Source organism: Drosophila eugracilis, unplaced genomic scaffold (assembly GCF_018153835.1).
Source record: "Drosophila eugracilis isolate 14026-0451.02 unplaced genomic scaffold, ASM1815383v1 contig_2154, whole genome shotgun sequence".
Lineage (NCBI taxonomy): Eukaryota > Metazoa > Arthropoda > Insecta > Diptera > Drosophilidae > Drosophila > Drosophila eugracilis.
In genome coordinates, this window is record NW_024573038.1 from 2,535,636 (window position 1) to 2,562,424 (window position 26,789).

At 37.1% G+C, this 26,789-nt stretch overlaps 2 protein-coding genes across 2 annotated transcripts; one reads left to right on the forward strand and one right to left on the reverse strand.

Annotated features, from left to right (window-relative positions):
* On the forward strand, positions 1 to 26,718 carry LOC108108653. Its single transcript, XM_017216756.1, has 8 exons — positions 1 to 285; positions 14,689 to 14,992; positions 17,357 to 17,444; positions 17,898 to 17,983; positions 20,125 to 20,232; positions 22,402 to 22,461; positions 23,907 to 23,978; positions 24,603 to 26,718. The coding sequence occupies exons 2-8, from the start codon at positions 14,885 to 14,887 to the stop codon at positions 25,185 to 25,187; spliced, it is 1,107 nt and encodes a 368-aa protein (XP_017072245.1). The 5' UTR covers positions 1 to 285; positions 14,689 to 14,884; the 3' UTR covers positions 25,188 to 26,718.
* On the reverse strand, positions 22,527 to 23,525 carry LOC108108654. Its single transcript, XM_017216757.1, has 3 exons — positions 23,265 to 23,525; positions 23,039 to 23,209; positions 22,527 to 22,827 (listed from the first exon to the last, which is right to left on the reverse strand). Exons 1-3 carry the CDS (start codon positions 23,481 to 23,483, stop codon positions 22,561 to 22,563), a joined length of 657 nt encoding a protein of 218 aa, XP_017072246.1. The 5' UTR covers positions 23,484 to 23,525; the 3' UTR covers positions 22,527 to 22,560.
* Positions 26,719 to 26,789: the final 71 nt, after the last annotated feature.

Genomic DNA, 26,789 nt, shown 5'->3' on the forward strand with positions numbered 1-26,789 from the left:
CGTAACGATAGCACCAACATCCGAGTGCTGCCATCGTATCTGAAACCCAACCAAAAACAACAAAACCGAACTCCAGAAAATAAGTTCCCAGAGAAGAGACGAAATTCTCACCACAAATTGCCGGTAAAGAGTGCGAATAAACAAATTGGATATAAAATTATAATTTGAGAGCTGGAAAAACTGAAAAAACTGCAAACAAACTGAAAGTGTTTTCTTAGTGAAAAGTGTGAAACTCTAACAAACTGCATAATTAATGAATTATTACTTTGAAGCTGCACAAATGAGGTAAGTCTGAAAAGGAGTTGAAAGCTGTAATTAATACAGAAGGTTTAAGAATAAAGGAATGTCCTTAGATAATAAAAAAAGAAAGGGACTAATTTCAAAAGGTTTTTGTAATGAAGGCAGAAAAAGTTTTAATGCGCAATAAGATAAAATTTAACAGATGACAAGGTAAAATAATATATTATAATAAGCTTAAGCCATTTATTAGGATTAGCTTATCACCGAAAATGAGGCATTATTAGTCAACGAAACAAAGGTCTTTTTATCTGTTGTAATTAGGAGTAACTTCCACTACCACAACAGAGTCCACAAAATAATACTATCAGAAATATCAATATTAATGAGTCTTTTACTTTAACAACATCATGAACTGTTACTAACTAATTTATCGTCTATATATATTCTGTTTCATATCAAAAACATTTCATTTTAAAGCTGATATCATTGCATTGATGGAATCCAACCCTTAATACACGTTCAAAGCCATGCCGAGCACACCCGAATCACACATACAGAAATCACTCACAAAATGTTTTATTTCGTCTGCCTCCGCTTCGCAAAAAAATCAACAAAAAACATGATATTCCCAGGGGAAGTGGCAATTTAGCGGCAGTTTGTACTCAGACAACCTTTAAAGCCCTGTTCAGACTGCCTTTTACCTCCACTCCGAAATTAGTCTTTCGAATTTTGTTGGCTTGGTGGAACGTCTGGGCTTAAGTTAAGCACACAGGAGCAACCTCGGGTTAAAAAATAATTTCGGAGGAAGAAAAATAAAAGCGATGCTCAAGTGGCACAGCGCTTAACACAAATTAGACGCACTTAATTACAGAGCAAACAGTCACAAGGAGCGGTCGTAAAATATGCACAAAAAACATAATAAGAACCACAACCGAGCCAGCCTCGGGCAAAAAATATATTTAAGCAGTTTGCCACAGAGAGAGAAAGTGGTTAATAAAGTGGCCGGGGCTGGGAGGGACTTTCAATTTCGGGCATTCAGAAGTTGCGGCTTAAAACCCAATTAAACGAATTGGCAAAAATTTAATTACAATTTCAGTTTCATTTTCGTTTTAAAGGAGATCACCAAGGACTCTCAAGACAAACGGGAAGTGAGGGATGAGCAAGACGGAGGGGGGGATGATGAGGAGTAGATGGACATGGGCGCGGACGAATTGTTTTGCCAGATGTTGGCAAAGTTCATAAAAAACTAATAGTAACTAAAACAATTAACTGCATTTACGAGGGGCAATAAAATGCAAAAGTAGACCTCAACTTAAAAATGCATGAGCTAGGGAACTATTTAAAATTTATTGGCAAGAGAGTTCTTATAATGAGATGAGTTTTGCAATAATTTGCAGAAATATATAAAATATATTACAATATATTTTGTAAATTTGATAGTATTTAAGTTCCATTTATTAAAACTTCCTTTAAAATATACTACGAATCATATGCAGTTCTTTATATTTTTATAAAAACCCCAAAGGAAAGCCCAAAAAATGTCAAACTTTTTCGCACATTCTGCATATGAATGTGCAAGTTTTTATGACAATGCCAGATGCAAAATTGAAAATGTAATTTGCAGCTTTGTAAAATGGCAAAATATTAATTTATATTCAATTAAAAAAAAGAATGAAAAGACATTCTGTAAATTTAAAAACACACTTCGGTTAAGACTGTGAAATATTCTTTTGATATTGATTTTAATTTGTTTATATTAAAAAATGTTATTTAAAACTTGAACAAATTAATATTATATACAATTATTGTATACTCCAAAACTTCTGAATCTGCCCCGCTTATTGGCCACCCAAAGTTTTTCAGCCCCCAGGCTCAACCCTTCTGCTAATGCCAACAACTTTGGCTACAACAACAGCCATTTCCTGTTCCTCTGGGCCCCAAGCTAGCCACGTTTTATCTGCCAAACAATAGGCTCATTAGTGGGACAGCCCACGCCAACTTTCAACGCTATAACCATAGGCTATAGAACGCCACGCCTCTTGGGCAAACTTTTCTTAATATCAACGCAGGCAACCGAACCAAAAAAATTACAAAAAATAATATTTTCGTAGCCGGCAAGTTTTAGCGGCAATTAATTCGGGTTGGGGAAACTTTAATGACCGGGAAAATCCCCAGAAAAGCTACGCCGTTCGCCATAATTGGAAATGAAAATATTTATTGAATTATTCAGGGGCGAAAATGTAATGCTCAAGATATTACAAGTCCCGCAATGAACTCTTATTAAGGGAGAATTAATTGAAAGCAAGTCTAAAGCGGGCAAACTATAACTAAAGAGGGTCACGATGGGGTTCTTGGACCGAAAAGTTTTCCATCAACTCAAGAGTTGGCCCGTCAATCGCAATTTTCAAGTGGCGACAAAGTAGCGCAGAATGAATATGCAAAATGCTGTTCTGGAATAGACTCGACTGTCAGCTTTGGAGGTCCTTGCCTGCCCCTTTCAGCTGCTCCTGGAACAAGTAATTCCACTTTATTTAAGTTTTTTTACTTTAGCAATAAACCGCTTTCGACCAGAAACGGATGCCAATGCGTTTAAGTTTAGTTCAGTTCGGTTGGGTTCAACAAAAAAAATCAAAAAATGTGCGGGCAGAACTGTACAAAAATGGAAATCAAGAAAAATGCTCTGCGCACTTTCAACTTCAACTTTCTCTCTTTGGGGCACTAATAAAAATAGCGTGCAAAAGTTTCGTCTTCTGCACTTCTTTGCACTGAAGTGCAAATCTTTTTCGGAGGACTTGCAGAGTCCTTAAACAATGAAAGGGGTTCAAAATGTCCTTGGCAGGAAATCGGAAATGAGTCAGGGAGCTCGGAAAATAAATGCATTTTGCATTCAATTTAACAGATTTTAATGGTAAGGGTAAAGGATAAAGAATCTCTTAAACAATAAAGTATTTTTCTTAAAAATATTCTTTTTAACACTTAAGGATAAAGTACATATTAAATGTTAATAAAATGTTAAGTTTATAAAGAGTTTTGGCCTTCAAAATGCCGAAATACTCATAGCATCCCCGAACTTAAAAAACTATAAAGAACACAGCAAGCATATAACGAGCGAAAGTGTCGGGATCTTAACTTTTGACAGCATTTTGAACACTTAACTTGGCAAAACTCACGCAGTGGTGAGAACGTTGCGCATACGCCGCGTATGACCAGCTTGAAAGGAACTTCGCCTGGCACAAAGAGCCATAAACATAAAAGCCCTGGCGATGAAATGCAAAACAATAAATAATGAAATAAAATGCTAGCCAACAAGGCAAAGGAGAGCAGTCTGAACCCACCGCCAACCCCTCGAAATAGAGTCCTCGAAAATTAAGGAAATTAAATATTTACGTATGAAAGCAAGTCGAGGAAATTACGCATAGTAAATTATAAAGAGAAAAAACTGAAATGCTGGCCAAAGGGGGAGTGGGTCGAGGGTCCTGCCTTATTACAACACCCCCTAAGGCGAGGCAGTGCTTTGTCCTTGCTTTCCACAAACACAAACACACACACACATACACAAACTCACAATCACACACACGCCACGGCCATTAATTTATTTTTATGCCAGGCATAATCTTTCCTGCTTGCGGTATTTTGTTTGTATTCATTTGCATCTTCTACCAGGCTCCACCTCCCGAAAAATTGCGTATCATACACCACCCCATCGATAGTGTGCCAAATTTCTTGCGTGGCGACAAACCAGAGAAACAAAGGCCAAATGAAAAGAAAAGGCCAACGGATACACTTCTAGAAAATTTTTCAAAAGCACTTTCTGGAGTTTATATTTCAAATTAGCTTTTCATAATTTACAATTAGTCTTCAGAGAGCAAGCTAGAGAAGTAGATTATTAAAAACTGTCACACAAATGTTAATCTCTTTTTCGTGTTTGTAGAATTTTGTTATGGTTTTTCGATTTATTATATCTCAACGCATCTCGAATTTGAGTACCAATTTCATAATGTTGTGTCATTCAGAATATGAACTGCCTTATCAAGAGCTTTGGAATTTTACTGATATTTTGGATATATTAAAGAGTTTCTTATCAAAATGTTGTGGATTAATATGACATACGATAAGTTCAAATCAATTCAAAGATATTGACTAGCCAAAAAAACTGATAAAAAAGATAAAACAATAAACACACAAACAAGGAGGTAGTAAAGTATAAAAATAATTAGTTTTCTGAGATTTCTCCCAGTGCATTTAAGAATCCAAACCGAGATGAGCGGAGGAATCGGCGTCTTTAATGATTTGCCTTTGCCCACAAAGAAGCTGAAAGCGATGGCATGGGAATAAGGGAGTCCGGAGGTGCGGATCTGGAAAAAACCAAAAATCTCCCTCTTGGGCATGAAGCCCTACCGCTACACCCTCCAAACCCATGCCCATACCTACCTCCTCCCTCTACTCTCCTCCTCGACTTCCAATATCTCTGTGTACATTTCGGCTTGTGAGCCATTTGAATACGTATGCATACTTAATTTGCCACGGCTTTGCCTCTGGTCCGTGCTCAAAGGGCAAGGGCAAGGGAGGGGAAGGAAGAGAGCGGGGATAGCCGGATACGGCGAATGGCATACTACATTATTGATTGGATATTTGTGCGGGAATTTAATAAAATATGCAAATTCTCCTTTTTTTGGTACTCCGCACTCAATCGAAAGGCGAGACGAGGCTCTGTAAACGATTGAGTGGCTCCTCCACTGGACAGGATTTCGAAGGTCTCAAATCTGGAAGGATGTGACGGTTGAAGAGTTTTGGGATTAATTAAGAATCACTGCTCATCCAAAAAAAGCTTATGAACTTGTCCTCGCTATAGGCATTGAAAGAAAGTTGAAACTAAATCACATCAAATCCCAAATTTACTTTAAACTGGTTGAATAGTCTCTTAGACGACTTTCAAGTTTCCGAAAAAATATATAAACACACCCTTTAATCAGAAAGATATAACTAACCTTAAACCTAATCAATACGAATTACAAACCTGAGCTAACTCATATTCATCTCACTTCCCCCCAGTCCCATTAAGTTTGTGATGGATCGATGACATAGGTCTTCGATGAAACTCCTAAGAGTAACGCTCATTTCGTATGCGGAAATAATTCAATTTTGTTGCCGAATTTCCAGGAACAGATGCGAAGCATTTCCATTTCAAAAGCAGACCAAATCTAGGCAGACATCTCCCACTGCCAGATTTTCGGCGTGCCCGCTCATAAAACAAACCCATTTCTCCGACAAGGTCATCAAATCAGACGGCGGTCCCGAAACAAACAAGTAAAAAATACGCCACAATTGTTTCACGGCAACATCAAAAGAAAACGGCAAATATACCGAAATGTCTTCAACAGCCAAAACAGCCTGGCCAAAAGCAAATAAAACAGCGAAGAAACATCGCTAACTTCGGCCTCTGACCGAAGGTTGTAATGCCCTTGGACTTTAAGAGGAACAGATTTTAATATAAAGAGCAAAATTAAAACACTTTTTTATATTAAATTTTAATAAAGAATATGTCTTTATTAAGATATTATTATTATTAACGCAAACTAGTTAAAATGTGGAAAAAAACTGAACACAAACTTTCATTTTCCAATTGTTTTGCAATTTAAATAGATCTTTGTTTCCCATTAATTAAAAACAATTCCTTCACAATTTCTTGAGGAGACTCAGAGACAGGGCCAAGAATCAAAGTTAACACAACATAAGCTAAAAGTTGCCTCAGTTCTGTGCCAAAAAACAGCAAGAGTATTGGGTTATCAAAACATCAAGTCAAGTAACAATAAAAGCAACGAGGCTAAAACAGCCAAGTGAACAACACGTGGCCTACATAAAACCAGCCAAACTTTCGAGGAGAAAAGTGAGCAAAGTTTTCGGTAGACGACAATTGCCTGCAGCTGCAATGTTGGGTATATACTATATATATATATATTTATATATGTTGAGATCGTAAAGCTGAGAAATCAAATACTCACCCACTTGACTCGACTGCGTCGCACTTAATCAGTCAAATTTTGGGCCTTGGAGGGAGCAGCTGGCGACAGGCAACTTTAATTGCCTTTGGCTCTCAGTTGTTCGCGACGCATAAATTAAAGCATAATCCAAATTTATGCAGCTGCGCTGACGGAGATGAAGAAGGTCCTGGTACTGGTCTCATTTTTTGGTTTTATGCTTTTGCAATTAGTCTAAGTGGACTTTAATATGTCAGTTCTGTGCGGGCTCAGGGAAAAAGTGCTCCAAGTCATTTTGCGGTTACCGAAAACTTCCACAGAACTCAACTCAACTGACTAAGCTCAACTTTGCATTTGGCCCCACAAAGTTGGATGGAACTGATGGTTAGAGCTGGAGGGGTTGAGCCCATCAGTTGACAGTTTCATGAGGCTGGTGGCCTTGTCATTCTCTAGTTTTGTGGCAAATTATTTGGGCTCTTCTTAGGCTCGGGCACAGGACTCTCTGACAAACTTTTTGTGTTGTCTCAAAGTTTTATAGTTTTTTTTTCACCCATTTTTTCTGGCTTGCTCAAGTACATGAATTTGCGGCTTAAGTTGAGGCTAAATTTGATTTGAAGACGATGAGGCAGGTGATTTTAACTTAGCTTTTTGGGTAAACGAAAGCAACAGCCGAGAATTTAATTACATTACAAAGTCTTTTTTTTTTTTGGGAAAGGATTAAGAAGGCAAAATCTCAGAGGTTTTTGAAGGCTTAAGGGTCTTTTCACGAGAAAACATATTTTAAAAAGGATTCATTTAAATAAAATGTAATAAGTTTTATCCTGAAAAGTTATCCTCAAGAAACAACGACCAAATTAAAGTAAGAGCAACCCATTTCCCGAGATCTCAGCTAGCCCATCAAATTATTATCCCCTACCTGTTGCCATTACCAATTTGAGTCCACAGCATGCCCATTCCCTTTCGGCTCAATTTGTCAGCAATACCTCTTACAGTCTTACCTTTTTTTGGCCATCCAAACACACAATATACCAAAAAAATCCAACGCAACTGCGGCTTATGTGCCGTATGCGCAATTTACTAACTCAGACAGGCTGGCTGGTCTAAATGATAGCAATGTGCTCGGCTCGCCGGAAAATTATGCAAATGCCGGCGTATGAGCGTCGTGGCATATGAGCAAGGCATATTACGCATACGCCGAGTGTGCCATTAAACGCCCACATGGGCGGGGTGAGAAATTGGGTCCAGAAGGCGGGCCTAATCGCAAGAGCTCTAAGAAAGTCAGAAGAAAATACTTTTTGTACATTATTTTGGATATATATAGGGAAATTCGATTCCCTCAGCAATCAACTTCGTTTTAATTAAATTATTTGAAAAAAATGATAAATTTCAAAGAGTTTCTGTTATTTTTAGTGCTCAATTCAGGGTACATTCTTTTTAAAATTGTTAAACTTGTAGTATTATTAGAAATCATGTTCATGCTTCATCAGCAAAATAATTTGTTAGAATTTTCCCTAAAATCTTAGCAATATTTATTCTTCGTCAGAATATTAAGCCCAAATTAAATAAATATTGAAGCTATGTTTTACCGGCCTTCATTGAAGTTTTTAACATATATTTTAATTTAAAATAAGCCAAGTCTACTAATTCATTTAATTTAAAAATCGTTTGCTCAACAGAGGAATAATAAGACTTTAAAAAATTTCCAAATAATTTAGAAACTAATGTGGAAACTAATATTGTTGCATCATAATATTGGTTTAGATTTTCACTCAACGAAGATTTATTTTATTTATTTATTTATCCAGTGAAAACATTTTTCTTCTCTGCCACAAATTATGCCTTGGAGTTTTCCCCCCGAAATCACAGCCACTGCGACTTCTTTTACGGATAGGATACATGTCCCTCGCTGTTTATTTTGTTTGGATGTTTGCGAAAAATTCAAAAATTGGCGGATTTCCTGTTTTGCCCACACCGCTCGACCTCTGAACTCCAAGCTCCGAACCTTCCGCCCCCTTTTTGCCACACCTCCTAATCGAGTGTGCGTGCGACGGCAAATCGCAAAATGGCAAATGGCAAAAGGCAGCGTGGAAAGTGGCAAGTGGAGAGTGGCAACCGGCAATGGAGAGCCGCGTCAGCGATGGCGTCTGTCGACATTGCCAAGTGGTTTCGCTGCGCGTTGTTGGCTTCATTTTGTTAACTTTCACTCGTTCGCCGTGTTTACAAATTTAAAAATTTGTTTGTGTTTACTTGCCCTTGCCGAAGCTCTTCAGGGGGTTGGGGATGAGGTTCGGGTTCTGTGGTGGCTTCTGTCTGGCAGCCTTACGCCATCATAACTCAGGAGTTCTCGTGGGTTCGAGGGGGGCCTTTTAAAGAAATTGTTTTTACCGCCCCGCGGATGGCAGCATTAACCTCTTGGTTGCACGGCTGGTCCTAGAGAGGTGTCATGACATTGTCTTTACCTCGCTTAATAAATGGTTTCATTTAATCAAAAGACCTTTATGGAGCACGCATTCTAGGATTTATGCCTGTTTATCTAAGATGACGGCAGGCAAAAATGGCTAAAATGGTCTGGCAACCGCAGCGAAACTTCCATGACTGTTGATGATCCGAGCTTTTTCGTTGGATAAACTTTTGGCCCTTTTTCGGGGTTTTGGCCGTGTGTCTGCGGTTGACATAAATCAGCATTAAAGCTGATGAAAAGTATTTTTGGCTCATCTGTATAATAGGTTCTAGCTAAGACTTTACTTTTAATGGCTCCTAAACTTTTGCTCATTTTTTGAAGCAATTATGTACGAATTAATTGCGCTGTCATTTGAATTTTAAATTAGAAGGAGGAGGTATGAGTTTTATACTTAAGAAAAGAATTATATTTTTAGCATATAATGTGTGCTTAATATGTAATAATTCAATATATAAAATAACCTTAAGTGTCTTTTGCCTTAGAAACAATGCCACAGTACCTTAAATCAAGTTTTAAGATGCTTAGTCAAATCTTTTCATAAAGCCTTAAGCACTTCATCTGTATTTTGAGTTTCCAGCTAAGCTCTAAAACCTATCATGGCATGCAATTTAATTTCAACTTGATCTCTGTCCTGTTTAATATGTACCTCAGCCTCAACAAAACTATGTCATATATTCGCATCAAAATGAAGCTAATAACATCACAAGGAAATAATCAAGGCCATCAGCAACTTCTCTGGCATTTGGCCAATATTTGTCCAACTATCTGTGGCCATTTCGGATTTGGCTTTGAGGTCTGTGCTTTGGGACTCAATGTTGGCTATTTGGGTTTCTGTGTTGTGTATTTGAAATTTTTGTTTGCCATTTTAAGGCTGAGCTGTAAATGAGATTTTTCTCACATTTGCTTTCCTCCCATAACAGCCTTCATTTTCTTGTTTGTTTTCCGCCGCTGGCATTCTAATAGTAATTTCTATGTTGGATGGGGCGGGATGAGGGAAAAAACGAGGGTCTTAGCTAGAGTTTCCACTGTGTCCAGTGATTACAGCCCAGGGTCCGTAAGTCTATAAGTAATAATCAACTTTTGTGGAGGACAGCGGAAAAGGTCTCTCATGACAGTTTCTTGCAAAAAGCTCTGGAGTAAGGAAAACAAACAGAAAACTTCAATTACGAGACAGGAAAATGGATGGAAAATTGAAAGTCTGCTAGGGGAAGGGAAAGTGAAGGCTTCTCAATAAATGAACACTTTCATTTCAGGCCGACAATGAAAGGATCTCAGTACACAGACAGAATTATATTAGTGGGTTTAAAAAGAGCTAAGAAAATCTAAATAAAGTTGACGAATTTATCTCTATCCGAGATCGTTTACTGTTTAAATCAGTTTTATCTTATATTCCCAATCAACTTACTTAGCCAATGACTTTTGAATGTTCCTTTTTACCATTTTTCTTTTCGTGTACCAAAATAATTGGTCGTTAGTTGAGTAAATATTACTCCTAAAGTTCTTACAAAACCCGGGTTAAAAATCAGTACCATTGACTACACAAATCCTTTGCCATGGAATTCCATTGCATGCCAGGATTAGAAAGGCAAAGGATATTCATTCTGTTTCTTTGCTCCATCCATTTCCCCCTTCTTAAAAACCTTTGACATGGCCGGCATGTCTAAATGCTGAAACATTAACTCAGCCAAAGAACTTCATTATGGGCCTTGGTGCTAATAAATCTTTTGAGTCTTTCTACCTTTTGACTCCTGCTAGCAACAATGAATCATAATGAGTCCTCGACGCTGGCCAAACACCCGAGAAGACAAAAGGGGCCCTTGGAAATCAACAATCATACGCCCCGTGGTACACACACACCCAACACCGAAGGAGACCAAGCCAAACAACATTCGGGCTAAGAAAGCTAAGCTGTGGCCAAGTCGTAACATTATGGCGTGACGGCAAAGTAAGCAATAAGGCGTAGCATAAATTAGCCGAATAAACAGAAATGAAACAAAGGGCGAAAACAACTTTAATGTTTGTTAAGCAAATATTATCCCCGGCCTGGGGGGTTATTTTTGCCGTGGTAAGGTCCCCATTACAAGTTGCCCCTCCGGTTGTGTTAGACACGTATTTGCCGCTGTTGCCAAAACCCAAACAACAATGAAACGTCTTTATGTGACGATTATCTGAACATAACCCAGGCCCAATGTGCAATTAACTGTACCATCCAACTTTTTGGTGGGCGTATAGCTTCCATTTCCAAATATGATACTGGGAAATATATGACCAGAGATTTACGGCAAAAGATTATATGGAATGGAGTCCTCTGACCACGCTGGCCTGACCAGGAAAGGAGTTTGTCTATGTGGGAGGTTATAAATAAAATTTGAAGAGGCTTAGAGAATGAAATGGCGAATATTTTTGTACTCTGGTATTAAGTTTCTGAATGAAATTTATTTTGTTTATATTTATGTATTCTTAAATCTTTTCTATATTGGTATTAACAAATTGCATTTGCATTTCTATTAATGCAAAAAAAACAAGTTTATTTACCTTTTTTACCATTTATTTGCCAACACAAATAATCAGTGGGGAACATAAACTAATAAAAAGAAAATACAGAAATAATTCTACATATTAATCAGTTAAAATAAACATTGAAAAAATCGTGTACTAGAAGTCCAGCGAATCGGAAACATATAAAACACTGTGACTAGCACACAATAAAATGCCAAAGAGCAAACAAATTTAACGTCACACAATCTCTCAATTATTCCTAATTTATTGCAATTTTATGAACAGCATATGGCTCGAATGCAATATATCTTTGCCAGCCCCAAAACCGAAAACCCCAAATGAAACCCCTCGAGCCGCCCACACAGACGGAGATGGTAATGCGCTTAGAGAGAAGCCAAAAACCGGCAGAGTCATTTCCATGCATATAGGCTCCCCTGAGAGGCTTATGTCCCCACCCATGCCCCTTGTCATTCCGATTTTCCAAAAATACCGAGAACTTCTCCTTTTTCCAATAGGGGCTAACAAAAAAAAAAGGTAAATATGATGTGAGGCGCTTATTGAATTGAATTTGTTGGCTAGCGTTGTTGTAGGGCGCTTTTCCCCACCACAAAAACCTTCAAATCTGTCACAGCTGCTGTCACACACTGCAATTGGAAATGTGTGTGTTGTTGTTTTTTCTGATAGTTCCCCTGTAGTTATGCAACACTTTTCGTGCCTAGAAGGACGTTGCGTGTGTCCCGAAATCAATCATACGCCGATATCGACACAAACAATGCGGCAAACAAAGCAAAAAACACCGAAACAAAGCCCAAAGTAATGCGATATTTTTTATTGATTTTCATTGTGGTGTCCCCTTTTTGGGAGAGGATGCCGCGGGGGTTTATGCCTCGGGGCGCCGTTATGAAAAGTACTTGATATTGGCAATATGCGGGCCCACTTGACTCCAAGCCAATGCCTTTCAAATGCAAAGTTCAGAAAGCTTTTAAACTGCATACCCTGCTGCTCTGCGTTCCGTGAAAATATGGCATTAAAAAAACGTAATAATTGAATGGCGCAATAAACTTAAGAGAAAGTATTTTAATGAACCCATGAAATTTACGAGTATATTATATCAGCAATATTCGAACTACAAAAGTAGCTATCTTTAAAAGCGAAATCATGTTCCTAAGGAAATAAAAAATGTTTAATAATATCTTAAAACGTTTTACAGAATTAAAAAGGTAGCGCATCGATAATATTTACGCCAAAATCAATCTTTTGCGCGAAAATCTTTGATTTCTCTTAGTCGAATATCATTACTTTGCAGAAATTTTATAAAATATCGGACAAAATTAATAAAACTAATTATTTATATTTTTTTAAGAATATACCTCACCTTCTGAATTTAATATCTCCCCATTCTTGGTTGGCATTCTTGTCGACAGCTGTCGTTGTTTTTGTTCAAAAATCATTTCCTTATTTTTATGTAAATAAAAAGTGTAAAAGTGTTTTAAAGTGTAAATTTTAAGAAAAAAATTTGAAAGCTGGTTAAGTTTTTACGATTTTTATAAGATTTTTATTATACTTATTTTGTCAAAAATCATTCAATATCAGGAGCTTCTATAAAAGCAACATAATTTCTTGATTTTTTTAACAAAAGAAAATAAAATAAATGGAGAGCAATTAAAGAAAAATTATGAGTGCAGGTCTGATTGGCAACATATTGAATGAGATTCCCTATAAAGCAATTATATAACAATATAAACAATATCATTTATTCTTTGTTGGAAAAATCTCTCACTAAGATGATTTATTCTTTGCCATTTTCACATATAAATATCAAACAAAGGTCCTTTACAATGACCTGCAGGGTATGCAAAGGACGCGTTTTCACTTGGCATTGTTCTTGTATTGTTATTTGGCCAACAATTTTTCTGTTGGCCTATTTCCTTGGCTTTTTTTACATTTATGTGTGCCTACGTTTGTGTGCCTCTGGTTCCACATTTGTTACTGATATTTTATGACACTGTAAACATTTTACAATGCGGACTCTGTTTCCATGGGATGAGTTCTAGTTGGTACACTTCTGGCAGGGCGAGTGTGTGCTATCCATTCAATATGCTCACCAGAGCATTACATGTTTCTATAGAGCGGTGTCCTTGCCAGTCCTTCCCTTCCCCGCCCGCCCTTTGAAATGTGTGAATATGAGTCTGTTTACACGCAGTGAAATGCGGGCAAAAGTAAAATTTCCATTCTTTTTCTGAGGTCAATTAAAATGGGTTGGGCCAATGCTTACCATTTTATACACTTCACGCCACACTATCAATCATGTTCTTCTTCTGTTGTGGGCTTAGTCTGTAATTAGTTAAGCAGTTACTAATTGAAAACATCTTAGAGATTTGTTTGGCGTTGATTAAGTAAGTTTTCGGACAGGCCATCAAGTGATATTTGTCAAAAAACTGACAATTCCGTGGCAATTTAGTGCGTGAATTTTCTTTTCCCATCATTAATTACCCAAACGCGCCCCGAATGGCTTGAGTTTCTCATGTTTGGCCTGTCAGTTGATTGGACAAGTGGGGGAAAATCACTCGCGAGTCCGGCGAAACACGAAAAACATTTGCTGCAAATGCTGAAAAACTTTGCCAGATAGAGCAGCGGGCAACTTAAGTGCTATTGTACTGCGATTGAGCGGGGGAAATGCATAAAAATCGATAGTGAGATGATTGAGAAGATTGCCTTAAAGTGGTTATAATATCTGGTCTGGCTCCAGATGGGTAGTTTGGGGTAACTCAGCCAACAAAGAGCTTGAAGACCATCACTTTCTATGCTCACATTCTGGACTTTAAGATTTGGTGGCTTGACTTTAATGCGTTGAGATTAAAAATGTTGCAAATTGTTGTGGCAGGATTGTTTTTTTCATGAATATTAAAACTATAAACATTTCCATCTCATTTTAGTCAAAAAAAAAACAATTTTTCTACCAACAAGTTAGTTTTCCCGTTCAAAATTAAAGGAAAGTAGGTAGGTACAAATTGTCCCGGAATGATACGTTTAAAAACTTAACAAAAGCAGAAGACAGATGTCTCTGTTAATTACTTCTGCAACATTCTACATGTTTATTTTTTATATGGGTATTATCATTCATTCATTTTTAATTAACGAATGTATACATTAAATTTAAAGTTTTTTCAGTAAATGTTTTTCAGTTGCAATCTTTTTACAAGAGCTTGAGTAAATCTGCGATTTTTGTCAGCAACATTCACTCTTTTTGTACCAGATCCGAACACAAAGTCGGTATGCAATCATGAGATATTTACACAGCCACAGCCATTCAAGCGGAACAAATTGTCCCAAAATAAAGTAAAATAAATGCTCAATGTTGTGTGGCGTATGGAAAATGTTAACTATTGATTGATTTTGGGAGAAAAAGAGAATAAATAGCTGCATAAAAATTGCCACATACCGAAACAGCACTCACTCAATTTATGCGAATGACTTTTAAAGCTTTCAATTTATCTGGTATTTTTTCAGGCGGACTACTTTTTAATGGAAGCCCCCGGAACAAGAATAATAGCCAACCCGAGGGAACCAGCCTCATCAGCGACATGATCCCCGCGATGTCCACGTAATGAAAACGAAACTGCAAAAGTTGTCGTGCCGTTGCTGAGCGGAAGAACAGCCAGGGAAAACGCCAGAAAAAAATTATATTTAAAATAGGTAGCAGAAAATGAAGTCTGTCATTCTATATCCATATGGACCGCTAACCGGCGGCACTCGTTGCTGTCGCATGTTGCATGCCAAAAATTTGGCCATAACAAGTGCAATTTACACAATTGTAAGTGTTTGGGGGGCAGAGAGAATGTGAAAATGCTTCTGGGCGGGCCACTGGGCGTATACGCAATGTGTACAAGTATGTAATTTGGTTCTCGTTAGCTGAAAATGCCAGGTATGAAAACAGAAAAAGCCACGAATAAAAACGGGAGCACGAAATCAGTAGTTGCGGCTGTTATTATATTCGCCTGTTAATTGTGGCATAATTAATATACAAGTGTCGTTGCCGAGAGTTTTTCTGCAACCATTCTGAATGTGCCGTGGCATACCTCAGCCTCATTATAGTTATGGAGGGCCGGGATGATGGGGAACAAACCGCGAAAATAACCCTTTCCAGCGAGGGTTTTTCTGTGAGTTTGGGCCTAGTAAGAAGTGCAAAAAGCTATACTTAAGAAAGGTGACTTATTTATAATCGATTTATTTAAATGCCAATCAACAAGTGATTTAAATTATGTCAAGGAAATATTTTTATATTTTATGGCTGAACTTACCTTCCCCAACTTATTCTTTTGAAGATTTTTGCATAGGAAGTCGAAGTCAGCTCATTTATTTAACATTCATTTACCTAACAATTAGTTAAAACTAAGAGCTAGCATTGGGCTAGAAGCAATACCAGGGCCTTCTGATCGTGGCTGATTTTGAGTTTAGCTTTGCTAAATTAATGCAATTTTAACATATGTGTTTGTTTTATAGTTTTTAAATCAATCTCAGAAAGGCTAAACTAGTTTGATAAATTCTTAAATTTTGGCTTATTTAGTTCACTATAAACTGTCCAAATCAAGTCAAATATACCCAAAGTAGATTAAGCAATAACCTTCAGGACTCTGTCTTAATCAGCCCTCTTTGGTGCGAAATAATAATATCTCGACCCTAGCGAGCCCCAGCCAAATGGGTAGACAAAACGGGAGAAACTTGCAGAGGATTCTCTCATCTCTTGACTTGTGGCATGTATAAATTACAATTACATGATGCTCGTTATGGCTTTTAATTTATGTTAATGGCCAAATCGTGCTCGGGGCTTTTTCATATTATTTTGCGTAGTTCTTGTCAGGACAAGAGAGAGAGCTGGAGACATTTACAAGCAATACAATGCAATGCAACTTGGCGGCAAACAATAGACATATTATACCCGTTGCAATGCCAGTTACCAACTCGTGGCGAGTAAATTAGTTTTTGTTTAAGGAGAGAACTTAAGTGTTTGGCTTCTGCAATTAGTGCTGCATTTTATGGCAGTTACGAGCACAACCTCGGACGTAACAAGAGAGAGATTTCCCCGGTAGCCCCGTACTTCCCTTCCAAGTAAACGTTACGTGTTTAGCATAAGCCGGCATTAAGGGCTCGCAAGGAAGGGTGGGAGAGGTAAGGTGAGGTGGTTACTTCTGGGAGTGCAGTCACGACACATAATGGATGTTTCCTAAAAGCACGCCATTTTGCATTTGTTTATCATAGTCCTCGTTGCTTATTTACTGAACCTCGTGCAACGCCCTCAGGCCATATTGGTTCTGGAAATTGGTTTCTCATTATTATAGAACTTCTACGAAGCTTTAACAAGTAACATTTAAGAGGAATAAAAATAACCTTTTAAATTAAAATCTCTATATATTTATATATTAGACTATTGTATACTAATTTGTCATTATTACCTTAGAGGTTTTGGGGATTAAATTTCACCTTTCGTTGATACTAATCCTGAAACATATTCTCTAGTTAATAGTATACATCTAAGCTGAAAGAAGTTAGTAGATCCTATTAATTTTTCCGATTGTATATAAAATTTAAAATATTTTAGAAGAAATATATGAAGAACTAGATTAAAAGCAAACCTCTGATATCAACGTGTATGTATATTAAAAGCTTTTAAAGCGATTTTGATACTAAATACATTTTAGTATCCAAATAATTTAATTCACCAAATCCAATCCTCAAACTTTCCTATTAAACATTAACAACCTTTTGGGTCTTCCCTAAATTCGAAAAGTCGTGAAATGCCTGGTTAAATAAGAATAAAATTCCCAGAACTTATTACCTTTTCCCCTTACAGTAGAGACACAACCGACACGAAAACATTTTCACGGATTAATTAGCAAAAAACCCGAGCCAACACCTCAGACCCTAAAATCAAATTGGGTTCAGACCCGTTTAAAAGTAAAAACGTGTTGTGCAAAAAGTATGGAGAATGAGTTGGATTTCAAAAGGGGTTAAAGTGGGTGGGATAAGAGAGAAACATGAGGGTAGATTTTGATGACCCATGAACCATTTTATATGCGGGTGCGCACTGCATATGCGTGTTATGTTCGCCAAAAAACACATTTCCCATATCTCTTGTGACTCATTCTGTATTTGGTATTTTGTTCTATGGCTCTTTTAGAATATATCCCTTCTAATCGTTTTGATATACTCGTGGCGCATCAATGTCAATATGCACAAGTCGGCCGATCTGCAGGATGTCTACTACGGTAAGTTCAAAGTTCAGTTAAGTCTGACAAGTCTGATAATTAAGCACACAGCAGCTCGCTTGGGCCAAAGCCCAAAGCGGCAATAAAGCCGAAAACTGAAAACTGAAACGACAAGCAGCCACATAATAAATAAAGCCATTTTAATAAATAAATTAAATGTAGATGAGAACGGAGGCAAGTCACCCACAAAGGAACCAAATTGGGTGGCATCCATATTTATGAAATATGAGTTAAGCAGAAGCTGAACACTTTATTTTTGATTAATGAGATCAAATTTAAATGGGAGATATTTCATTCTTGTGTTCATTTAGTGTTAAATTGTTTATGGATATTGTAGCTTCTTTGATTATAAATCTCAATCAGAGTATTTGGATAGATTTATAAAAGTTTTATTGCCATGATTTGTATTTACTAAAATTCGTTTTAATCTTGATTTTTATTTATGCATTGCAGGTGTACAAATAGCATATTTTGCCATAATCGGCACACAAATGTCCATGATATTGCTGAGCATTGTGTTAATATTTGGAATATGCCGGGTGAGTTTTCTTGTTTGATTAAAAGCTTTCATCATTTTACAATACTAAGCGGATTGTTAGCCCACCTTAAACCCAACTCAGCACACGCTCACACACATTCCGTCCACAAATCGAACGATTCAAAGTCAAATATCCGCAAATTATGCGCATTGTGCCTGAGCCTCTGTGCCAGGAAATGTTTACCCAGCAAACAAAGCACATTCAAATGTAAATTGCACAAAGCGTTCATACCGCCTGGCTGCCTTCTCAGAATCCTAATATGATTCTTTTTCGAGTGCGAAATGTTACACGTGTCGTGCCGGCAGCCAAATTATGCACTACGAAAATTTGAAAAGGAAACATGCTGGAAATTGTAACTTAACAAATTTTTACCACTTTTGCTTGACAATTTGTAAACGATTTCCTTTCTGAAATATAAACCTGATAAATACAAAAACTTATTAATTAATTACATATTAAGCAGTAGGAAATATTAATATTCAATAAATTTAAAAATTAGGTTGTTTCATATATAAGAAAGTAAGTTCTTATAAGTTCTTTTTTTTTAATAAACGAAACATTAAGATTGGTCCTGGGATCTTCGATCTTTGTTATATTAATTGCTACAAATCAAAACATAAAAAAGAAAACAAACTTTTTGAACTTTAACTGAACAAAAAAAGATAAAACTTGTTAATAAACTGAGATACAATATTTAGTGTGAAATATTCAGAAACAAATACTTAAGCCCCTTTGCATCTGCGACCAACTCTAAAACATATCGTACGAAAAACCCACCCAAACCGGGAAAAAACCCAACATTGCTATTGACAGCGGCATGAAAATGCGAACAATTTGTCACACAATTGGCAAAGGACTGGGATGATGTGTGACTGACTCAACTGGAACTGAGCTGCCAGGACATTTGACGGGGATTGCATGGCCGGAATTCAGTTCGGGGTTTTGCTGCTGAGCCATTGCCAGAGCCACATATTGTGGAATTTTTTAATTTTGACTCTGACAGACAAAATAGAAACGCCGAAGACCCCTCAAAACGAATGCCATTGCCGAAAACGCCGTCGAATGTAAATGAAAATGTTACCAAGTTTAATGGTCAAATTAAGTGCAGTGCGCTAATAGGCGTCATATCCTTCTCGTCCTTGAGAGTCCGCAGCTGATGGCCATTAAATAATGCATAGGGCATTGGTTCTTAATTAGGCTAAACGAGTATTTGGACAACAAATGTGAAGGGCAACAAGCAAAAGTTAGTGCCCAAATTGAGGTTGATGGCTTCTATAATAGATAAACATTCCATTGTTTTCCTTATAAGCTCTTACGGCATTGTTTCTGAAGCGCAAACATTAAAGCCAAATAATTGGGAAATAAATTGTGTAATGAAATGTAAAAAGGATAATGGACTTGAATGCTATTACTTTCTAGGATTTTCGTATTTTAAAGAGCTGTTTTGTTAGTGTGAACGCAGTTTGCTATGTCGGTTGTCCAGTTAATGGACTTAGCAAATTGCTTTAAAGAACTTTAAGTAAGTTAAAAGGAACCAAAATGGTCCACATTTTTAAGCACACATATACATGCATTAGTTATTATATAGACTTTTACTTTCACATCATTATATTAGAAAAATTATAAAGTTATAATCCCTTTTATTGTCTATGACATTCAATGAAACCATAGTTCTACTCATTTAATCATTTTCCTTTTCTAAACTTACTTAACTAAAATGTTCATTTTGGGATTACAGATATTTTCATAAATTAGGCAAACATTACAGGACATATTAAAATGTAATCCGCTGACAAAATACATTTTCTATGGCCAAACACAAAATTGCCATGCAAAACGTTGTGGCCAAAAACTGTCAGCTGCACATCACAAATTCCCAACGTGCTCAGCACAAATTTTTAGCACATAGAAAAAAGCCCCAAAAAAATCCAATCAGAGGTTTTACCACCATGGCGAGATAAATTACACCGCACTCACTCTGTTTAGCACCCACAACTCAGCCATATTTTATAGTATAACCATGAAATCAATAGCTTCAATTCTATACAGGTACAGGTACTGGTTTTCGGTGGCCCTTTTCGCTTTACTTTCTAATGGCAATATATTCAAGGTTGTTTTTGTGTTTTTATGTCCTTCCATAGGAGAACCCCGGACTAATTGTACCCTGGATAATTGGCTATATAACATTTATGGCCCTGGAAGCTGTCGCCATGGTATACTCGAATGTTCTGCGCGATCATGTAAATAAGGTGAGTGAGTGTTCCATTGAGTTCTCGGGGGAGGGCAGGGTGAAATGTTTTAATGCATATTGAAGACGGTTTCCCTTCGATCTGCTGTGGCAACCATTTGTTTAATGAAAAACATCTCACACAAAGGACTCAGCCCCATCGGGAGGTCCTGGTTGCATAAGCAGACTATCAATTGCGCCGCTGCTCGGCGCCTGGCATAAATCAATGGGCATCAGCAGGGGCAGCAGCAGAGGCAAACAAATAAATTACAAAAAACCTTCAACGACAACAAATCAAACCGAATCCGTTACATATGTAAAAAGTTGGTGGCTTCCTTTATGCTAAAATCAAACAAAAGAGAACTCCTAGTGGCTGTGGGTTATGGTCGGAAGTTGGCGACAGTTGAATGCATTGCCGGCAAGAACATTGACTGAAGTTGCCAAGTAGTAAATGTAAACACATTCCCATGTGCAACAGGCTCTGAATAGAAAGGGGGCAAAAGGGGACCCAGAAACCGGAAACGGAAACGGAGGCGGAGACGGAGACGGAGAAGGATAGACAGAAAGCCACAGATGTTCGATTTAGGGCAAATAGAAAACAAAAACGCTTGATTAAAAGTCAAAACTTGTTCCAGCCTTGGGGATGTATTTTAATTTATAAATAATTTAAATACAAGTTCTTACATCCTTTTCATAGTATTTGGCTACATTTTTGCTATATCTAGAATATTTATGATTAACATTATTAATTTTATAAGTTAAATGGATTATTATTGTCTTTTTTTTAACTTTGTAGTACCTCTTATTTGCTTTGATATATTCTTCTTTAAATGTATTTATTTTGTATAATTGATGTTTTCAAATTAAAATTAACATTGGCAAAATGATATCAAAGGACATTTAAAATATATTTTATCATAAGCTTATACAATGTGTTTTTCTGGATATTATTTCAGATATTATATTTTTTAAAATTTCCTTTATAAATTTTAGATTAATGTCCGGTTTCTTTATACTATACATCACATTTACATGATCTTTGGGTTTATTTCAAGTGATTGTTTTTAAGCTAAAACTTTGTTTCCTTATTTACCCATAAGACCTTTAGGTACTTCCTTAAACATTCTAACTAATTTTTTAACGTAATCCTGCCGAAACCAAAGTGCCTCCTTAAAACAAATGAAGCGCACAAAGCCCGGGTGAAAAAAGGGAAAGGGAGAAAACCCCACACATAAAAATTCAGAGTCAAACAGACGGACAAGAGCCCACTACACACTCGCACTTAAAACAAGCGACAAAGTCAAAGCGCCACAAAGGGCGATGGGAGGTGGAGGCTTGCCGGGAAAGCTGAGTAGGAGGGGATCGGAAAACTCAAAGACTGGCGGCACCCAAACACAGACACAAACGTATCTACGTCGGTGTAGCTATGTGGATCTATTCCATCTACACATATGCAATGAGTTGGGCATTTTTCTGCACCATTTTCCTTTAGTATTTTACATTTGTCTGTGTCGCACGGTATTTGTTCTTGTTGTTCGGCTTTTTCTATTACGAAACGTGTTCTGCTTTTCTACGCTTTTCGTTTCGTTTGTTTTTTCGCCTAGCCAGGGGACACGGAAAGTTTTTTCTCCCGTAAAATTTTCACCTCATGCATAATTTATTGCAATCCAGAAGGTAAAAATTCATTTTCCTCTGTTTTGGCATCACAAACTTTTGCGTTATTGTTTGAGGCTTTACTAATTTGTTGTTTAAAGTTTTTCTGTGCAAAATTTCCAAATGATTTGCGCAGAAGATTCATGTTTTCAATTTAGGATTTGAATTCACATACGCCAGACAAATATAACTCAAATTATTTAAAGCTTCCCTTAAAACTAGATCATATTTTAGCAATTAAAGTACTTCCAGGTGGTTTACCACTGCAGGGCTTCCAACGAAATTTTAAGACTTCATTTATGGAACTTACTAAACCGCTCGAAATAATTTGATTCGCTTCTGTGCTTAGTAAAACTTTCAATTTTCACGCTGAAACTTTTCCTTCACCCTTGCAAATTGCATTCAAAAACAGAAGGCAGTTAGCAATTTTCGCAAAGTTATTTTTAGTTGTTTGTTTGACTTTTACGGGCCAACTAGTCGTGAAAAAGTAATTTATAATTAAATAAATCCACTAAATTTCCTAACCTTCTACTTTCAGCAATTTGATGCCATGTGCAAAGCAGAGGTGGCTTTCTTTGTTGCTCGAGCCCTGATAAATGTAAGTTTAATAAATATTATTGTACTAAATTACAGTTAGTAGAGTTCATTAAATAAGCATCTATCTGATTTTAACAATTTTTATTGTTACATTACAAAGTTATTTTGCAAAATTTGATAACCGCTGTATGAATGTCAAAGAAAGCATTAGCTTTTCTGGAGTCTCCTGTTTTAGGGCTATAATAAACGACCTCCTGGCCTGATAAACAAACCAGATGGCCAGCATGTATACAATCAGATAAATTGTCGTCCGAATTCCTTGACCTTTATGGCGAACCGAAAGAGTATTCATCGTGGCCGCTGCCAGTTTCGAAGCGAATATCAGCATTTGAGCCCACAACCAGGGTGACATGTGACTGGGAGACACCTAAGTTCATAGAAATATTATAAATAAGCAAGTACTTTAGAAACTCTTAGAATTGGATTAAAATAGGTCACTTAAAGTAAACTGTGGACAAATACTGCATTTCCCCGAGGGATGATGTTTGAATATGTGCATTGCATACTTTTAGGCAGCTTAATGTAAACTTCTCTAGTTATTAGGGAAATCTATTACATTCACATATATAGACACTTACATATATAGCAGCGTAAAATAGTATCGCCCAGATATTAATATTTATAAAGGCGTTCAATATCCTGAATCTTTTGATGACTCTAGGAGTCATTACGTAAAATCGAAGGTCTTCCCACTTGATAGGCACCTCCTGGGTGAACAACACACGTGAGAAACGGATGAGACCTTGGAGCTAAGAAAACAGTTAAATAAGCAATTAATCTTATTTCTGAAATTGCATAGCCTACCGTTCCATATAGACTAAATATTAGGACGAACCAATAATATATGGGATAGGTCGATATGTCGCAATTGAAAAAGTTAGATGGGATGCGCCTTAAACTTCTCCATTGCCTAGACTCCAGAAAGCTTAAGAAGGATCTTTTGTCTCGACAGGCGTCTGCAATCACATCATAGCCATTTCCATAATAACAAAGGTGATTTTTAAATGGTATCAATCTGAACATTTCGTAAATCGCGCTATGCAAGAGCTGGTCCTGTAAAATGAAGTGATAAAACTGTTATCCACACGAAATTTAAAAAATATTTTACCTCGTGTCACAATTTGAGCAAATTCACAAAGCAGGGCTGCGTGCATCCAAAATAGGCTAAAACTTACCATCTGAATTGGCTTACTCATCAGTCAACAACAATTGGGCCTAATTGCTTTTGCGCACATCCCACCCAGGGCTTAATCAATAGATGTAATAAATAATTTAATTACCAGCTAAGTCCATTAGTCCATTTACGCAGCATAAAAATGTTAGCTCATGTACTTCTGGGAAAAAAACTCCCTTAGCTTGTGTGAATGTGTGCGAATGTAACTACGAAGTGCGATTTTATCTAATGGATATTTATGATACCCAATTTTTCCCTTCCCATTCGAACAGGTGCTGGCCATGTGGGGAGTGCTGCGCTTCTACAATTTGGTTCGCTCTGGAATTACATGGCGGGGACCAGAGGTAAGTACATAATTCAAAATATAAATGAAAAAATCAAAAAACTTAGGAAAAGGAATTCTTCATCTAAATACCATTAGTAAAAATGTTCTGCGGTATTAAAATAAAAAATTAGATGTTATTCAAGATTTTGCACTTTAAATAAGCAATAAAAATGAGCAATTTAAATGGAAAAAAAGAAGTTTAAAGGGTAGTTATTTTATTGAGCGTTAAGACATTTTAGAGTCTTAAAGTTAAAATAAACTAGCTCGGTTTCCGTATAACGAATAAGATTCACATACTATTTAGCCAGTAATTGCCCGCTACCATTACCTGGCAGCAATAAAAATGGTTTTACGAATATAAAAATCATAAATCTTAACCCACAGTTTCGAATTATATAAGACATAATCAAACAACCTACGTAGGTGTCCGCATTTTAATTAATGCAGAGCTTATGTGTGGCATCTAAAATGTATGATTTTCTTTCTCACACAAAATCTTTAACTAAATGTAATCTATTAACGATTATTATTTATTTATCTTTCTTTTAATTAACATTTTCACTAATTAATAAGAGTATTAATCTTACTAATAGCTCGTGTTAATGTCCCATCTTATTCATTCGATATCCTCCCAATTTCTCAGGCCAAGACCGCCATTTTTGCGCCAATGTACAAGAGTGTTAGTACGAACAAGCCGCACTCATACTCTTACAGCAAGCGGTCAAGGCGTCGCCATAGCATCGAGGCGTCTTCCGGCGGATGCTGCGCCATATTCGATTTCGATTTTGAGTACGACGATGATAACGATGATGACGACGATGAGGTGGCCTATGGCGATGGCCTGGATACGGAGGATGAAGTTGGCTACGATTACGACGACTATTACGATTACTACGATGATGACGAGCTGGCGGAGCAGCAGCAACTGGGACTGCAGCAGGATGATGCCGACTGCAGTATGTTGGGGGCAGCTAAGGCAGCCAGGTCGCGATCCAAGCCAAGATCCGCTGTGGTTAAGGTGAAGGGTCAGCGCAGCGGAAGCCGCCGCACCAACAACAACATTCGCAGCGTGCTGATCAACAAGCGGCACAACAAGTACAAAATTGCTCGGCCTCAAACGCAACTGGAGGTCATCAACGAATCGGAGAAAAGTGCGGGGAGCGGTAGCGATGAGAATGATTCACTTTTGGTGGCCTATGACAGCAGTTCGTCGCTGGCGTCGGTTTGACATTGGCCGCCATGCAAATCGGGAACCGGAAATGGAAATGCAGCCATTGGGCCAGCCGGAAGTGATAGAACCAACTGTGCAAATAACCGGGGAAAGTGCCATAACAGCGACTGCGACTGCAGCAGTGACAACAGAAGCAACGGAAGCGGAAGCGAGACCGATGACGACGGCGATCCTGACGAGGGCCAGTATCTGGAACGTGGGTGGACGAAGAGCGCCCGCTTCAGTGGTCAATGTTGTGGTCAGCGTCAACGTCCACTGCGACGCGTCTACTGCGCTGTAAATCTATCCATAATGGGCCTTCTGGTGGCCGTGGAGATATACGCACAGATCGCCATATTCCTGTAGATCCCAACACCGTTTCCTCTGAAATATAAATGGTTCTTCCAAGACCAGATCATATTGTTTTTATTAAAATTTGATCAGCTAAAATGAAAGTATACTCAACAATTGCCAGCAGAGATTACAGCTTTAAATGTAAATAAATTAGAACCATAAAAAACATAAATGCAAATCCGTTTTGACTTTAGCTAATGCTTTTACAATAGCTTATCAATATGACTCATATCGCAACTCAAATACTATTACAACACTTGACCATATGAAAAAATTTAAGAAATATTCGATTCTTTGGATTGATCATTTAGAGTTTGTTTTTTAGTCCTTTTATATAGTTTAACCTTTTCTGCTAAACATCATAAACTTCATCATACTTCTTCAAATTTTTATTTTCTATAACTCTTTATTTTATTACAACATTTTTATAGGAAGGTTTGAGAGATTTCTGTGAAATCAAATTTCAGCAGTTAATAAAACTTCCGTTAGAGAACTTTGGTAAAACTCTCTTAGGAAAAAACAACTTTAAAGTCCTCCTATTCAGCTTACATAAGGGCAGCCACAAAATGTAAAACACTTAATGTAAATACTTGAAAAAAAAGGTCAAAGTTAGCAGAAATGTCAGTAATAATAAGAACAATAATAGCAGTAACTCTAAATGTGTAAAAATATTAAAAGTACATTTTCTAGCCAAAGAGATAAGCAGTCCATAGCAGATTAAAAAGATCTCCAAGAGACAGAAAAGTTTTTATTTAACAGATAAATATTCTCCAAACCTAAGTTAACAGATAAAAAATACTTTATTGCAAAACCAAATAAAAGCTTTAAATTAATTGCAAGATATAAATCGCATGTCTATCCAAAACAAAGAAACAAATAAAAAGCCCAAACAAAAGTAACAGAAACAATAAAAATACAATTTAAAACAAAAAAAGTTAACCAAGAAAAGATTTAAATGACTATGAAGTGCTGAGGAAATTACTTTGTAAATACTTCCTGCTATCTCGAGTTGATGTCGGTGACGTACACGAAATAAGCGAAATAAACCATATCTATAAATGTTGTATATATAGTAAGTATTCATAAGTACAGTTGCGCCAAAAAAAGAACACTAGACAGCCAGTTTAAAACTAACCAATAAATGTGAGTTGATGTATACCTTACGATAAACCAATAATAAAAACTTGATATTTGTGAAAAAGTCCAACATAAATTATTGCGCGATAAGCAAACGTGCTGGTCACGTGAAGGGGCAGGAAGCTCTAG